The sequence below is a fragment of the Melanerpes formicivorus genome, unplaced genomic scaffold (genome assembly GCF_026170545.1).
Source record: "Melanerpes formicivorus ecotype bairdi unplaced genomic scaffold, bMelFor1.0.p_v2 SCAF_20, whole genome shotgun sequence".
Lineage (NCBI taxonomy): Eukaryota > Metazoa > Chordata > Aves > Piciformes > Picidae > Melanerpes > Melanerpes formicivorus.
Genome location: NW_027142372.1, coordinates 8,104,270 through 8,122,013, shown reverse-complemented (window position 1 = coordinate 8,122,013; position 17,744 = coordinate 8,104,270). Strand labels below are relative to the sequence as shown.

At 41.1% G+C, this 17,744-nt stretch overlaps 1 protein-coding gene across 1 annotated transcript in view; it reads left to right on the top strand.

Annotated features, from left to right (window-relative positions):
• Nucleotides 1–744: 744 nt before the first annotated feature.
• Nucleotides 745–17,744, top strand: part of LOC137447269 (neural-cadherin-like) — a 60,588-nt gene continuing 43,588 nt past the window's right edge. Inside the window, exons 1-3 of the mRNA XM_068150643.1 lie at nt 745–1,768; nt 14,101–14,298; nt 15,164–15,389. Of these exons, the coding sequence (XP_068006744.1) occupies nt 745–1,768; nt 14,101–14,298; nt 15,164–15,389 (1,448 nt within the window). The remainder of the gene's footprint in view (nt 1,769–14,100; nt 14,299–15,163; nt 15,390–17,744) is intronic.

Genomic DNA, 17,744 nt, shown 5'->3' with positions numbered 1-17,744 from the left:
TTTTCAAACTTTAATGATGATGCTTAGTTTTACTGGTTAGTTTTACTCACTTATACAAAAATCAGTGTCATTTAACAAATGTTGGATTCTATTTCTCTCTCTTTATTACCAGAAATGGTTTCTAGTTAAACTACATTTTGCCTAAAAGATTTCTTTCGCCTTTACAAATCTGGGGGTATTAGGGAGCTGATGAATCATGACTGGAGATGTAACTTTAGGCCATTGACTCTGCTCAAGTACGACCCGAGGGTAAAAGCGGGATTTTACAATAAGAACCTGTCTGGAAATCAGCACGAAAGTACTTTCAGCAGACAGTCAAGTATCGGGAAAGCCTGTTTGACACGCGCAGCAGACTGTGGGACATCACCTGTGTACTGATGCCTGGGGTAAGGACGAAGAACTTGGCTCCTGGGGAAGATACGGTGCTTACGGCGGTAGAGCAGGCGGTGGTATCATTACACAAGGAGGGTAATGTGGGCTAACGGGCAATTAACCCATCAGGGACTTCTTAGTCCAGATGCACAGAGCGTTATACTCTATGCGCGCTGCCTGCCGCTCCCTGCAGCGGCAGTAACAGCCCCAAGCCGGGCGCCGCGCCCGGCCCAGCTCAGCGGCGCTGCCTCCCGGCTGCGGCCCTGCCCCGCGGCCCCGGCCCCTCCCCGCCCGCCCACTGGCCGTGCCGCTGCAAGGAGCGGCGGGCAGCGCCGCGCAGCCCGACGGAAAGCTGCGCCGCTCGCAGCCGTCATGGGTCCCCACGGAACCCCGCGCGTCGCCGGCTGCCTGCTGCTATGCTGGGCACTGGCCGCCGCCCGCACCGCCCCGCGGAGGAGACCCTCGTTCGAGGGGCACGTAGCAGAGAACCGCCCGGCGGGCACGCGTGTGCGCGGGCTGAGCATCCCCCTGACGCGGCTGGGGCCCGAGCCCTGGTGCGCCAAGGTGCAGGGGCGCCGCTGGCATCTACAGCTGCTGGGTGAGGGCCACGCGCACTTCCAGGTGTCGCTGCACGCCCGCACCGCCCGCGTCTGGCTGCGCACCAGCCGCCCGCTGGACCGCGAGGCGCGGGCGCTCTACTCCTTCCGCCTGGGGCTGTGCTGCAAGCGCTGCCTGCCCCGCGGCTCCGCGGCCGCCGAGCTGGCCGCGCTCACTGTCCGCGTGCTGGACGACAACGACAACGCGCCGCGCTTCGTGGGGGCGCCGCGCGGCGGCGTCATGCAGCTCCGCGTGGAGGAGACGCTGGCGCTCAGGTCCCAGGTGTGGCAGGCGCGCGCCGAGGATGCGGACGCGGGCGCCAACGCGGAGCTGCGCTACTTCGCCCTTCCGCGCAGCGCGCACTTCTTCGTGGTGCCGCGCAGCGGGCGCGTGCTGCTGGTGCGCTCCCTGCTCCACCTGCGCGCGCCCATCTCGCTGCGCCTCTACGCGCGGGACCGCGGCCGCCCAGCGCTGCTCAGCGAACCCCTGGAGCTCGAGGTTCTGCCGCAGGCAAAGCGGTTGCCGTCTCCTCCCGCCGCCCGCCGCCGCCGGCGGGCCGTGCTGCCCCCCGCCGCGCCCCTGACTCTCTCCCTGCCCGAGGACGCCCGCCCGGGCAGCCACCTGGCCACACTGGCCTCGGCGCGCTTCGCCTCCGCCTGGTTCGAGCTGGTGTCGCCGCCCGTCGAGGAGGCGCCGGTGCGCGTGGAGCGGGACAGCGGCGAAGTGACGCTGGCCGCGGTCCTGGACAGGGAGGCGGCGGCCGCCTGGGAGCTCGTCGTCCGCGTCCAGGAGCGCCGAGGTAGGTGTGGACGTGAGGGCACGGACTTGTTTTCACGGGACGGGTAGACTCGCCGACTTAGGCTGCCCCCGCGGGCATGGGCTGTCCTCACAGGCACAGGTGGGTCCGCCGACCCGGGCTGTCCCCGCAGCCATGGGCTCCTCTGCTCGCCCTCACAGCTGCAGCTGCAAAAAACCACAGGGTCTTACACAGAGCAATGGTCTTGTCCCATCAGTAAGATTGAGGATGTTTTGCATTTCAAAGAGTAACACATCCGTCCCCAAGTGACAGAAAGCACACAAGGATGGTTTAGCATCAGGTGTCCTAAGCTGTGCTGTGGAACACATACTTGATTCTTGTAGATCTGTAGATTAACAATGTTGAAACACCACAGGTGCCAAGGGTGACACAGTTGGTGCATATGGGCTGTACAGCTCTGTTAAAACGCTTAAAGCACTAAGGTGGTTGTCAGAATTCAACTGTTTCACCTCTTGAAATTCTTAGTCATTAATGAGCAGCATGGAAAATGTGGGGTGTAACCCAAGAGTGTTACTTACGGTATATGCATGTGGAGATAAAGCACGTCAGATATACTGCGATACACCATGATTCTTACACAACTATTTTCTATTAAAATATTTCCTACAGCTCTGATTCTGCAAATGCTAAGCATGCAGCTGAAGTCACTGAGTTTTGAGTCATTGCTGAGGTTAAGCATGTTTGACTCAGAAGCACAATGTGAGTTTTTGCAAGATGGGTGCCTTTGTGTTTGTTTGGCTGCTCTCTTTGAAAGAGTGAGGAGCCCAATCTGCACCACTACCCCAACAGGTTTATGCTTCAAATTGTCATCTCTCACAGGGTCTTATTCTAGTTAAATAAGCTAATTTAATTAATCTCTGGCTGATTACACCTATTACTTTTTACATTTGAATTCTCATCTGGGTTAATATTTCTCACCTATGAAAATACAGCCTTGTTTAAGCATATTTTAAAGTCACCGGCTGGTGGATATCTGCCTGCATTCACTATGCCTCTTGTTATTTTCATGTTACTTTTGATTATAATAATGTTGTGAAGATTGTCTATAATGTGAGCATTCTGTAGAAAATTGTATCAGCAGAAACAAGTTGGTTGGTTTGATTCCATCTTGAAAAAGGTTTAGAAAGGGTTTTGTATGGTGTGACCTTGAGTGCTTGTGAAAATTATTAACTGCTCAGCAGTGCAACTGCTCAGAGTAACTTCTGTCAGCCACAGAGCAATGGAGGAGGGAGAGATGAAAAGCTTCCCATTACTATTCCTTTCCCTCATCTCTTCTGTTTTCTGACTGAGGAGCAGTCCATAGGACTGAGGCAGTTTATTCCTTGGTGTCTGTTAAATCCCTGAGGATGCCTGCAGGGATTCTAATTAGTGCTGGCAGTTTCAATGACATGGGTACTCCCCCTGTGAAGCAGGCTAGGTCACCAACTCATTTCACTTGGGTCCTGAGGAACGACTCTCAGATCTTTCTCTCATTCTCACTTGGTCTTTGTCATGCTTGTGGCTGCAGCATATTGATGTCAGTCACTTGTACTGGCTTTACACCGTATTCTGGCTTGAGCTTTGGCTGCTAACCAGGAAGTTTATAGACCAATTTCCAAGACACAAATGCCTTCTGTGTCCTATCTTCGCTACTCAGTCTTTAGCAAGGCTACATGCCAAAGGGGATGTCATTAGTAAGAGACAGTGACAAAATCTATTGGGTCAGGCTGAGTGTGCTTCTGGGATGATCATCCACTGTCATGTAGCTCAAGTTTCAGCCCTTTGTTGGTGTCACAGCTCCCTCTGTCAGGATCAGGAAGATGTTGTTAGAAAAGTGGTAGCTAACCTTGCCTCTGGTTACAGTTGGTCTCACCTTTGTGATGGGTTTTACTCTTATCTAGTCTGAATATAGAAGTCTGAGATTGGCAAAGAAGTCTCTGGGTCTCTGGCATGATGGAGTCACAGGCAAAGCAATACTTGCTGACCCACTTAAAAAAAAAAAAAAGGAAGTAACTAACATTTTTCAGATTTTTATTTTCATCATTGTGTAGTTTTACTAAATGGTATGGAGTATTTTCCACTAGCCTGATATGTTAGTGCTAGTGGTATGAAGTAGTAAGGTAACATCTCAAATGTATGAAATTAGGTAGGTGACAATTAGTTTGGGACAGTACAAATGGCATACTTCAGGTGCTAGTGATTGAAGTTTAAGAAATAAAAATACAGCTAAAGGCTAATAATGACCCCTTTAAAAATGGTTTGAAGTTACAGAATGCTTACCTTCGTTTTATAGAAGTTACAATACATAGGTACCTGAAACGTATTTGTAAAGTTGTGTCGCTTTCCTTACTTGCAATCCAAACTTCAGTAATGTGAGGTAAGGTAACCAAAAGGGTGGCGCTGGAGTAGAATAAGGATGGCTAGCAGAACTAGATGTTTGCATTAGTTTGAAATTAGGAAGAAGACTGCAAAAGCTCCAGGAAAAAACCCTCCAGTATTTACAGAAGTGAGCTTTCAGGGTGAATTAAAGTGTGGAGATAGTTACACTGACTTTTGCTGTGAATGTAAGTGTGAGTTCAGGTTCTTTCTGGTTTGTTTGCTTTGCTTTTAATATTTGCTGGCCTATTTTACATTGTGCATAACCATAAATATCCCAGTAGCTCTGGTTTTATGGTGTTACAGCTTATGGTATCAGATCTTGATTTGTGTTCAAGCGGTATAAAGTTGCATTACTTCCTTTAATGTATTTCTCATTTTCTATCCCCCTCACCAAATTCTTGCTGTCTGGCAGCTGAGAATTGAAAATTAATTAAAAGCAATGTAATTCTGGTGTTAATCTGTCCTTCAACCCAGGTATTAATGTCAAAGACAGGACAAGATTTTTAGGTGGTTTAGGACATGAAGCCTAGATTCTTTGTCCTTTATCTTTTAGAGTAGTCTATTATGATCCATTTATATGGTGCACTTTATTATCTAAAGCAGTAAAGACTGCTTAAAAGCATTGTGGCACAAGTGGTCCTGATGCATCTCTAGGAAGAAAAATGGGTTTCTCCCCCTACCCCCCTGATAGCTCAGTCTCAAAATAGTATCAAAAAGACTGGTATATGGTAATAAGGCAACATTCATCAGTCTTTCTTCTTCATGCGACAGCCTTCACCCTTTAGTTCATGACTGTGTCCCATGACTGTGTAAGAGATGTCCTGCTCCTGAGTTAATTTTTGTTCCAAGGAGCACAAAGGCTATGTAACAGGATGGGTGTTAATTTTTTTTCTCTTTAGCTAAAACAAAAATTTAAATACTTTTCTGTTTGCTTCCTCTCAATTCTGTTCTGCATAATCAACACAGTGGTGTGTCCAGAGCTGATGTTCCTTGAAGTAAATGCTGTTCCAGATGCACCCAGGCCTTAAGCATCTCAATATTTGGATAACAGTTGTACTTTCTTAGAATAAGGCTTCCCTCACTCTAAGTTGCAGGCTGTTGAAGGTATGAGCTAACCTAGCTCATCCTACTTGGGATGGGAAGTCACTACCAGTGTATTTTGTGCATTTTAGTGCTACAGTAAAATTAACTGCAGTTTGTGGAGGAGAGGGTATGGAACTTTCTGTTTATTCACTGTGCATTTTGTTTGTGGCCACTTTGAGAACTTAAATTACTTTGCCTGGATGCTGAACAGTAAATGCAGTCTTGAGAGCTGAACCCGTTTATTTGAAATTGAAATAGGGTCCAACAGTGTTTCATAACTTACAAATGTATTGACCAAAAGAAAAAACAACCCTCACAAACCGCAAAGCAAAGAGAAACACCAGGAAAAACTTGTATATCAGTTTGACCAAAAGAGATGCTAAACAGAATTCCACAATTTCAGAGCTTAACTTGCTGAGAAGGTTTTTTTGGCACAAGGTCCTTGATGGGCAAATTCCTCCAGTGACCCTGCTGACCACTCAGCTCTGGCCTATATTCTTCAGTTAACCTTGCCTGAAGAAGTGATAACCGTGCTCACATTTTCTGTGGCAATTCAGATTTTATCCCATTTAATTTACTGGAACACAATTTACTTATTCTTCACAAAATCCTAATGCTATTTTAAGTTTTTACCCAGTGAACAGAAGGTAAAATTTTTCAGACTGTCATACACATTAATATTTTAACAGTGAGCTAGCATTTAATTTGAGAAGGAGCCATTATTATTCCATTAATGCTTGAGGGAAGTCCATGAAAGATCCTGTCTCTCTAATCCTCTGTCATCTCAAGCTCCTTTGACCTTACTTCATCCGTGGGCATTAGCTTTGTAATCCCCTGTCATTCATTTTTTTCTTCTCAGAGGATTTACTAAGGGTGCTATTTGACATACCTCTCAAACAGTTAACTGCAGTCACTTATATTTTAAGTATATTTGTCCTGTTTCAATTGACATATAGGGTGGAGGCACCAGTTGTAGTGATATTTTAAATCTTGAGGGTTTTCATGCTTGGAAGCAAAAGATCATCTGTTTTATCCTTTACTAGCTGTATTGATTCTGCGGGGATCATTCCTATGAATTAAGTAGCTTCTGGGTGAGGCTTCATTTTTTTGCAGTTCATATTACCATTTTCATGTATTACAACCATGTTAACAGGTACCAAGATGGACTTTAATTGAAATCATCATTTATTATCCAGCAGACATGTATTGTTGAACTGCAATGGATTTCATGATACCAAATCAAAAGAAAATGTACCTTCTTTGTGTTTGGGACTGGTGTAGGTGCTCACAGGTTTGGAATGTTACTCTTTTTGTGCCAGAAAGGAATGCCTGGGGAAGCTTTAAAGTGCAACGTTGATGTTTATTCAGTCTGAATGTTTTGATACTATATGCTGTCTGTTCTAAGCAGTCAGATTAAAAATGTCTTTGTGAGACTACTGGGACTTGAGCACCAAAGCTGTTTATCATATCAAATGTTCAGTTTCTGCAAAAGAAATAAGCTCTCTCTTTTTTTTTCTTTTTAAATAAAAATCTAACTAGATTTCAGCACAAATCTGTTAATCTGATTGAAGTAGTAAATTATGGAACCTATGGACAGGATCTTTCTCAAAGCTGTTTTATAACATCTCCAGTTGGACATTGATTCGCTGGCAATTATATTACCCTTTATTTAATTATAAATATCTTTAAAAATAATTTTTCCTAACTTTTTCAGTTAGTCTCAGAAGTGTAGTGTCCAAATTTGCTGACAGAATATCTTTAAACCTTGGTTTGTTTGAGTTTAGGTCTTAGAAAAAAAGAGAGACTGAGATGTAGCCCACAGTAAGTTTTCCTTTGACTTGTAAGTGTTTTGGTGTAAAGAAGAGACAAATTCAATATTTCATAGTTTCATAGTTTCATTCAGGGTTGGAAGGGACCACAAGGATCATCTAGTTCCAACCCCCCTGCCATGGGCAGGGACACCCCACACTAGATCAGGCTGGCCAGAGCCTCATCCAGCCTGCTCTTAAACACCCCCAGGGACGGGGCCTCGACCACCTCTCTGGACAACCCATTCCAGGGTCTCACCACTCTCATGGTGAAGAACCTCCTCCTCACATCTAGCCTGAATCTCCCCACCTCCAGCTTCATTCCATTCCCCCTAGTCCTATCACTACCTGAGATCCTGAGAAGTCCTTCCCCAGCCTTCCTGTAGGCCCCCTTCAGATACTGGAAGGCCACAATTAGGTCACCTCGGAACCTTCTCTGCAGACTGAACAGCCCCAACTTCTTTTTGACTCACTTAATATCATAAATATCCACTTAATATGCAGCATTTAATATGCAGTGTTTACATCTGAAACACATTTTCTTTTCCCTTTTCTGATAAAAAGAGGACATAATTTCTTAAATAGAAACAAAAGGTTGGAAATCTGATTGTCTTAGATGCTCAGTGTTATGCATATACAATTTTTCTACTTCTTTAAATGGGAACTGCACGTAAAATCGGTGTTGATGAAGTGCCAGCTTTGGGATAAGGACAGTTGGGGGCGATAGAGAGTTGAAATGGATAAGGAAAGCTTTTTTCTGTGTGACAGCTTACTCTTCAGCACAATTTGAAATGGAAACTGAGATTTGTCAGTCTTTGTTCCCTGCTGAAAAAGAAATGTTTGTGAAGTCTCACAGCCTTGTGTAATTTCTTTGTGCTAACAATGCACTCAGTGGATAGCAGTTTATTGATTTTTCCTAGCACTAATGACAACAGTTCTGTGTGGTCTGAGCAGGCTCCAGTTTACAGATGATGCATATAAATGTTGATATTTGATGTTCCATAGTCAGATTTCTCTTTTTCATTTTCATTTTTTTTTCTGGAAAATGAAAATTAATGATGATTTCCTGTCTCTCCTGTGTTTGGGTTTGCAGTGCAGATAATGCTAGTTTCAAAAGACTTTCTGTGCATAATGATACAAAGAGGCTGTGCTTGTGAAGCTATTGATTGTGGTGCCAAATATTTTTTTTTTCCTTTCTTGCACGTAATGAGTTACAGAGAAGCAAAGGAGATTTTCCCCAGGAAATTCTGAATAAAATGTCAAGACAATTTCCCATTTTACAGTGATATGATAGCTGCTACCTGTTTAGTGAAGTTATCCCCTTATGGTAATGCATTTTGACAATCAATAATCATTTATTAAGAAACATGTTTTACTATCTAAGGATATCTGTTGTGATTGTTAATTTGTAGCAGTTATTTCACATCTGTGCATGCTTGATTTTTCTGTCTGCCACTCTCCACAGATGGTTAACACACTGGCAATTCCCTTATAACATGGTTATCACTTTACTCTCTTTTAATTGGTAATTTATATTGAGATCCACTCTGCCACAATCATTTAGCTCCTCTAATGCCTTCTCTACTTTTGTTTTCTGGTTTGCTTTCACTTCTGTTTTAAAAGCTGTGTGAGGGTAAGGAAGAGATGTGACAGACTGTCATTATTCTATCTGCAAGAAGGATAAGGCATATTAGGAGGGAATGTGGGCTGTCCACAGCTTGAGCCCATCAAAGTTATCTCTTTAGAAGGTTTATGTTTTATGAATGAGCAAACTCCTGTGCATAAAAGTAGCCCATCATATACTTCATGAATTTTCAGAAATGACAGTAGAGAAATGTTCACACATAATTGTCCTGTTTTCTGAAGGATATACAGTAGGACTGGGTACAGTAACCAGTAGCTTTTATCTCATGTTATGGTGTGAAAATGGGACCAGAGATTTCCCCTGATTGCAGCTAGAGGGTTAAAACATCAAGATTTTTTTTTCTGGAAACGTGTCTTCCCAAACTGTAATTCAGTAGATACTTTACTTGAAGGCATATTATAGAATCAGGTGTTCAGTATGATATTTTAAAATATCATACTCCTCAAAACAACAATGTCCTTTCAACCAAACTAAAAGTATTTGACTTGCAGTAACCTAAACAAATAGCAAACCCCTGGTTTCCAAAAACATTCGTCTATTTCAGGTAAAAGTCTTGGAGCAACTTAAATCCAAACCAAACCAAACCAAAAATACCAACTTTGAGTACTTAATTTGCTGATAGATGTAGGACAGAATGTAATAGCAATATCGACTTAAGGGCTTGAAAGACTTTCAACACTTTCATAATCTCCTTTTAAAAATAAATTGAAATGACCTAAAAATGCCAGGAGCAACCCAGCTTCTCACCCATTATTGTTTAATCATAATAATATAATACCTCTTCCATCAGTACATTCAAGGAATGTATAATATTTGCCCACAATTGTAGAGACATGTTCACTCAAGTACATATTCTATATTGTCAGACTTTAAAGATCAGGATGTCTGGTATTGTCCATTTTATCAGTGGCACTGATGCAGAGAAGCCTACATTTTTAACAAACACAAGGATTTTATTTTCAAGTCTCATCTTACAGAAGCATCTCTTGGATTTTTGAGAGAAAAGACAGTCACGTAATCCTAATGAAATCAGAAGTCTGAGAATATGTCAGATTTCAGAGATTGACAGCATCTTTTATAATTTGACATGGTGAAAAGAGATGGGTTTAGAGGCAACTCCAGCCTACAGTATTTGAAATTGCAATCAAACTATTTCAGCATCCATGCTTTTCAGGGCTTAGTTTAACCAGGGTAACATTGAAAAGTTGTTGTTAACTGAATAGAATAGAATAAACCAGGTTGGAAGAGACCTTCAAGATCATTGCGTCCAACCCATCAACCAATCCAATGATTAACTATTAAAGACCTTGTGGACTTGAAGGAATGTTAGTTGTCTTTATATAGCTGAGGTAGACTATGTTTTACACATCTGTTGAAGGGCTAAACAGGTGTAGTACTAAAGTTAGTCATCATCAACATAAAATGCTGAAAGTCTAGCAGCCAGGGATATTATTTAGGTAACCTATGACTTTGAAGTGCTTCTGCCCTAGAAATTGACAGTTGGATTATGTTGATGTGTAATTCCTACACAGATTAGGTAGGCAGAGAACTGGTTTAATTAGCTGTGTGGATCTAGAAATTTGCCTACAAGGAAGCCTAAAGAAGATACTCTAATGATTCTAATTTTCTTTCTGCTGCTTTTAAAGAACATTTTGGTTATATTTAAACTTCCCAGCAAGTCACTTACTAATTTACTTAGGTATTTTGTTTTTAAGGATGACAGTTGTGAGTCGTAGCATACTATATATTTCCTGTGAACTTGGATCAGCTAGTGTATTACTTGGACCAGCTATACTGGGACATTACCTAATGGAGCTAGAATTCAGCAGCAGTATAATAAATCCTTCTATTTATCAGTTTTCAACCACAAATAGGAATGAATAATAAGCTATTCTAAATAAATACCTGTGATGAGGTTTCAGCAGTGGCTTATGAAGATTGATTTTGGTGACAGGGAATGAATTTCAGTGCTGCTGCTTTCATCAGTAATATTGAGTTAAAAGGAAGTGATCCCAACTGGGAGGAATATCAGAGAAAAAGCAGACTTCAGGATGAGTTGCCCTCAGAAGGATTTTTAATGATACATGAATTGACTCTAATAAGGAACTAAGCAGCTCGAGTGGGAAAAACCTCTGGAGATGTTTATATTTTTAATTTTTTATATAAATTGAAAAGAGAACTGTACGGAGGGCTTAGTTTTGATATTGCAAAGGGCAAGTAATGGATGTTTGCAAATATGTGAGAAAAGCAGTCTGCTCACAGGACCTGCTTTCATTAATTTCTGTTAGTGAAGAAAAATAAGAAAAGGGGAAGAATACTTTCTGATCAAATAAAAAGATGATTTTGCCCTTTTGAATATGACATAGTATTTTCTCTATGACTTACCAAAATACTTATTTTTAATGTGAGATGTTCCAGTGTTACGTTACTGTCATGTTTATGTGCAGCAAGAGCTATTTTGAGTTTTATCTCTTGTTGCTCAGCATCTGTGAGAAAGCAATTTAAATTTTTCTGTTGTCTTAAGCCAGGGAAGAAAATCTGTCAAATGCAAAATCTGTGTGTGTGCCAACAATGCAATTAGCAGAACTACTCTTTTAGTAGGATTTTATGGAATGGATGACATTGTGACATTGTGTAAGGTATCTACAGTGTTCCTAGTTTGAAAGTTGAGGATCTAGCTTTTAATATTGAGGCAGTGGTTACTGGTAGTGTGTTTCAAAACACTTGCAAATTCTTTAAGGGGTAATTAAGCCTGTGTTAGATTCCTGATTTAGGATCTCAGTAGTGGGTTGACTTGCACTGCTGAATATAGGTGCAGGTGTCTCCACTTGTTGTCAGGGCCTGGTATTTGGAACAAAAAATTTATGCAGAACCTGCCTGTGTGTTTAGGACTTAACCCAAATCCACAGAGGATTACCAGCTTTAAGCTGTTTCTGTGAAGATTTGAGTGGAATTGTAACATGTTATTTCGCCCATAATGTAGCAATATTACTGCACATGTGCTTCTTATATACTACTAATAAACTACTCTTAATCATAATATATGAATGCAGATACATAATAATTTACTACTATTACTATACTAAATGTACATGTATGCAAGATACATATGGGGAGTGTTTTAGTGGAAAGAGGCACTGTGACGCTTGGTCAAGAGATGCGTCTCAAATTTCCTTCCTTCCACTATCTTGAAGCACAAATAATTTTCATACATAAAGGAGAAAAAGAATTCTATATACCTTTAAAAAAAAAAAGGTAAAGGTCTGTTTGAAACTCTATGCCACATGGGAAAGCACAACTGTTCCACAGGCAAGCAGCTATGTGAGAGCATAGACTCGTAGTAATCACACCAAGGGAAAAAGTTTAAAATATTTGCTGTGCTCATTAGAATGTGGAGCTGTGCTTTAAAAAAATCACTTTCATGAACACACACTCACACATTGAAATTCTTAATGCATTGTCCTGTTAGACACATACATATTACACATTATTGTCCATGTCAGCCTCTTCATCACACTTGCTGTCCTCTGGCAAGCCCTTGTCTGATCATGCTTCATTGGACACCCTGATGTTGTTTCTACAAGTTGTCAGGTCACATTTGTAGGTCTCTGTGCAGAGAAGTACAGTCCTGTTCAGTGTTTCTGTTGCAGTTTTTGCATTGATGTATGGTATGCAGTCAAGGGAAAACTAACTTACAGTCATTTTCCTCCAGACTTCCTTCATCTGAAAGCAAAATCATGATAATTTATTTAGTATTTTTGCTTATGAATCAGATTGTCTATGATTGATGGAAAAAGTAAACACACCAATAAGATCTGTAAGGTCATTTGCAGTGAAAACGTACTGGTCAAGAGAGGCACTTATGCCTGTCTCTTCAATTATGTGCATTGCAGTTTCTGCTCACTACCCTAACAAAATTCTTAAGAGTATTCAGATGTTTCAGAGGTAACCAGCATTGCTGAAAGCTTTGATTTTGCCAAGATGTCAAATGACATTAAGGTCTCTCAACTATTAAAACACACGTACCTGTTCAAGTCTTTTTAGTTTTTGATTAGTCCTCACAGGCGTTAGCAAACTTTATTAATCTCAAAACTGATGCAGTTTTCCATAGTTTCCTTATAAGGGGTATTTCTCAGTTATAATTATGTGCTAAGTATCAGCATAGTAATATTCAATGAGCTGACAATCAGTAAGTGACAAGAGTGGAATTTGTATCCAGGTTTATTGCTACTTGTTCAGTAGAAACCAGGAATTCCTTGACCAAGACACAGTTTTTGATAGAGGAATACATGCATGGTAAGAACTTTAGCACAACTTGAAACAGAATGAGTTCAGGGGCTGAGTAGGACATTGATTTTCAGACTCCAGAGGGAGGAAGATTAGTAACCTTTCTACTCCTGGCAGGGCTGCTAAGGTGGCATTCAAATCCTCAATAGATCTTGCTATTATAGAGACAGATTTTCAAAGGTTCTTAACTCAGCTTCTAATTTAGTGCTTACTATTTTAAGTCTGCAGTACGCCCAGGCAAACTAAGGTAATAGTGGATATATGCAAACTTGTGACAGCACCCACAAGACCTGTTCTTTTGAGGAGAGACAGGCAATTCTGGCACTAACTTCTTCCTTTTGCACTTACTCTTTTTGGACAACCTTTTAATTAAAATCTTTGGAGCGTTCAAGCAGAATCTGATCCCATTTGGCACTTCTCATTTAGAGCTTACTCTTGTGGGGCATCATGGTGTATTTCAACCTCAGACTCAGATCAAGATTTAAAAAGTTCCCTTCCCTGCAGTTTCTTCAGGTGGCTTGGACTTTTGGAACACGCACTCTGACATGAAACAGATCTGTTTCTGTTTAGTATGGTAGTAGGAAATAACATCCATGCTGCTGCTTTTCACCTTGTGATTTTGGATGTGTTTTTGATGCTGCTTCTGGCTTCTTTTGTGCTATAGAGAGGAGAAAGCAAGCAGTTGCTTTCACAGAGTCTGTCTAAATTTTGAAGGGAATTACACCTGGATATCTATAAGGACATTACAGTAGCAGTGTGGGCTACACTATTCTCACCTTGATGTCAGTCTTATTTTCTTCCCCCTCCCCCGCAATAAGGCAGTTTGTGTTTATCTTTGGCTTCACATGCAATACTATAAAGAGCATTCAACTAGAGAAATTAAACTCATCATCCTTACACATGGCCTTCCAACACTTCTGATTGCAGAACTGCAATATATGTTCAAGGCTGGTTTTCAGGAAATGGATCACTTGTGTGCTCTACAGTTTGGTTTTGCTGTAGCCATAAGTTTTTTTTCTGGGTTACATGCCAACAATATTGCAGACAATACTCATCAACTGATACTTATTTACATTACTCCAAGTGCAACTAAGCTAAGTCTAAATATGCATTTATTTTTCTTTAACCATTAGGAAAGGACTGGTACTTGGTGCACTTGACACTTACTGTGACAGATGTGAACGACAATGTACCTGAGTGGGCCATGGAGCCCTTCCCATTCTTAGCTGTGGTTTCCCCTGAAGCTGCAGGAGGTACTGAAGTATACAAGCTGCTTGCTGTGGATGCAGATGAAGGGATCCATGGAACTGTAGAATATTTTCTCTTGGAAGGTAAATTTTAACCCCATCATTCCCTGTGTATTAAGCTTTGCTACTGCGATTTTTTATGTGTTTTAACTTCAGTTTTGCTAGTAAAAGATATTTCCTTCCTCCTGCAAAAGGTTCATAAGTCTTCATTTCTGTGTGTGAGTTAAATCAATTTTTACTGAGGCTATGGACAGATTTGCCAGAGGGTGTTGTCCCTGCAAAGCTGGATTCCTGCCAGAATTTGCCCTCAGAGGATGGTGGGGACCAGAGCAGTCAGTACTTCTCAGGCCTTTGACAGTGAGGTGGCAGTAGCAGCAGTGGTTAGTACCTCTCTGTTGGACTGCTTGTTTATGCGATAGGGCAGTATGTGGAGCAAAGTTTGTTGGGTGGAGAGAATTCATGTTCCTTCTTCATTGTGGGAGTTGTGCTTGTGGTTAATTTCTAATCTGTTTTAAGGGTCTGGGTTGTGCCTTAGCTTGACAAAACTTGTATAGACTCATTAATAATATTCTTTATAGGGCTCTTAAACTTCAGCAATAGTTTAACACTGTCTAAGCAGAAGGGCAGTGGCAATACCTCTCCAAAAGTGAATTTCTTCCTCTTCATGAGGACTTTAGCAGGATGTTTTCTGGTAAGGGGTATTTAGGGTCAAACAACAACAAAGTATTGGAGGATAAAGAACAGTGGTAATTGTCCAGAGAAGTAAAATGCAACTTAGAAAGGTAATTGTGGGTGTAACTACTGATTTCTAAGTTTTAAACAAACTTTTGAATTTCAGTGTGCATGCTGATCCTAAGGCAAAATCAACTTGGGAATTGATACTGCATTCCCCTTTCAAGCAAATAAAAATGTTCTTGCTGATAACAAATTGTGGATCTGTTCTTTTTAGGTGGTGAAGGCAGATTTGAAGTTGAGAGGGACACTGGCTGGATTAAAACAACAGGTTTGCCCTTGGTGAGGGACAAGGAGTATTTGCTGACTGTGCTAGCAGCAGATAAACTTGGCAGCAGAGGGTCTCCAGCCTCTGTTTCTATAATTGCTGGGTTTCGACCACCACAGTTCACCAACATATCATACTTGGCTTATGTTCCTGAAAGTATGCCACAAGGAGAATCGTAAGTGACACTTAAACATACTGCAGTGAGATTGTGTTCCTTGTTTAACTTCTGTTTGATCTCCCCAGTACCCCAGTATTCGTGACTCAGATACAGTGAGTAGCAGTTTAGGTATCTTAATGGAGGGGATCAAGATATATTGATGCATTTTTTAAATTTACCCTTTTATACACTGAATAATTAAGGTTGTCTGGGTTTTTTTTTTTTTTAAATGATGTGGGAGGTACTAGGGGCTGCTGATTGGGTCTTAATTTTCAAACAAAATTCAGAATATAAGTTAGAACTGTTACGTCATGAAGTAAGATATCCTGGTGCAAAAGAATATAATAATTTCATGTGCCAAATCCAGAGAAGTGCATTCTCCATCAAGTGAAAATTAGAAAAAAAGCAAAAGAATTTCTTTGCTGTCTTCATCTTGATGACAAACTAAGGAAAAATTGAAGATGCCACAAAACTCACCATGTTATTTTCCATTCTTTGTCTAACCACGTCGATCTAAATAACACAGAAAATGACAGCAGTGTAGGCCCACCTGAGTACTCAATTCTGTCTTTCCCAAACAATTTTGTTCTTAAGGCAAACATTTCCAGTTGAATTGAGAATATTTTTGTTCAGCAAATGTCTTGTGTGGCCATTCAAGCCTTATTGTATTATCTATGGGGTTGTATTTTACTGTTAATCCACACCGTTGAGTTTTACAGTGTTTAAATAATAAGAGTGTGTTAGGCAAAAAGAATAATAGCAACTGTTAGAAGAAAAACCTTATCTACTATTAAAACTGCAATGAACTGAAATAACACAGGCATAAAAGAAATGCAAGAACTGTGAAATGCTGCACTACTGTAACAGGTACCTGCTATCTTGGGTTCAATAATATTTAGGATTAAAAAGAATAACATTCTGTAAAAGTATTTAACATGGTTACTATAATATCAGAAGAGGGCTGAATATATGCAATGTGCTCAGTGAAAGCAGTTTCCTTATGTTTGTTGACCTAGGAATAGTCATGAAAATCCACATAGAATCCTTAAGTTCTGGTATTTAAATTGGACCACTTGCACAAGTATGCAGGAAAACAGAGCTGTTATCGTACACTGGATTTCTGGGTTTAGGAGTTCACAGGATGATTTAAAACTGCTACTGAGCAGGGGAATGTTACCAGATCTTCCTCTTCCTTTGGTCTGCCACTTGTGCTAACAATCTAGCTGCATGAGCTATCTGATACAATGAAAGACAATGCAAAAAAAAAAAAAGAGGGAAAAAAAAGCTTTCAGTTGCATAATTAAACGTGTTCACAGCATGACCTTGTGATTTTTAGTGCTGACAGGAGAGGAGAGGTGGCGTGAACGTGCAGCCAAGGTAGGGAGCTAGAAGGAGGACAAAATAATTCCTGTTGGCAGGAACACAGTCATGCGCTGGCTGAAACCCGAGTGTGAGACCACAGCAGAGGAAAATACAGAAAAAACCCTGAAGTGAGGTAATGACCTAGAGCAACCTTTTCCATTGTTTCAGTCGTGCACCTGAGGGAAGTGAGAAGACAGCAGAGTGGAAATACAATGGAAAAAAAGCTGTTTGCACAAATGGAGTTTTGTCTTTTTCATTGCAGTTGTATCAAATGTATTGTTGGATTCTCTTGGGAGATAGAATTCTCTTCACTAAGAAGCCTGCATGCTAAGGCAACAAGCACTAGAGGAATTAGTATTGTATTTTAAACCCTTTAAATATATTTATTTTTTAATGTCATCTTTTACTTCATGCTGCAAGTGTTTTCCCACTTGATGACTTTAAACACATTGTACTTCAAGAGCAAAACCCACATGTTCTGTACAACTGGCATGTTAGTGACTGGCTTTTATCCTTTTGCAGCTACCTGTTGAAAATTTAGGGTGAAATGACTGCAGCAGCAAACTTGCCATACTGTGGTTAAAAGTAATCTTTTGTGCCTTGTTTTATCTTTTAGTTTGCTGCCTGAAAACCATCACTATCATAGAGGAAAGTTAGAACAGGCAAATTTTTCTGTGGCATCTGTGCTTTTAATCCTTACTGTGTTTTGTTTCCAAGAGTTCTATCCTTACCTATTTAACCCCAAGGTGACAGAAGTATTATATAACAAAATGTTTGCATTTGGTGTTTAGCTATCACTGGCTTCAGTTAGTATTGCCCTGATTAGACCTATAGGACTGCACAGGATCACCGAATCACAGGATGTTAGGGGTTGGAAGGAACCTCAGGAGATCATTGAGGCCAGCATCCTGCCAGAGCAGGACAACAGAATCTATCACAGGTTGCACAAGAATGCATCCAGATGGGTCTTGGAAGTCTTCACCATAATTTTTGATATATATAATTTATGTA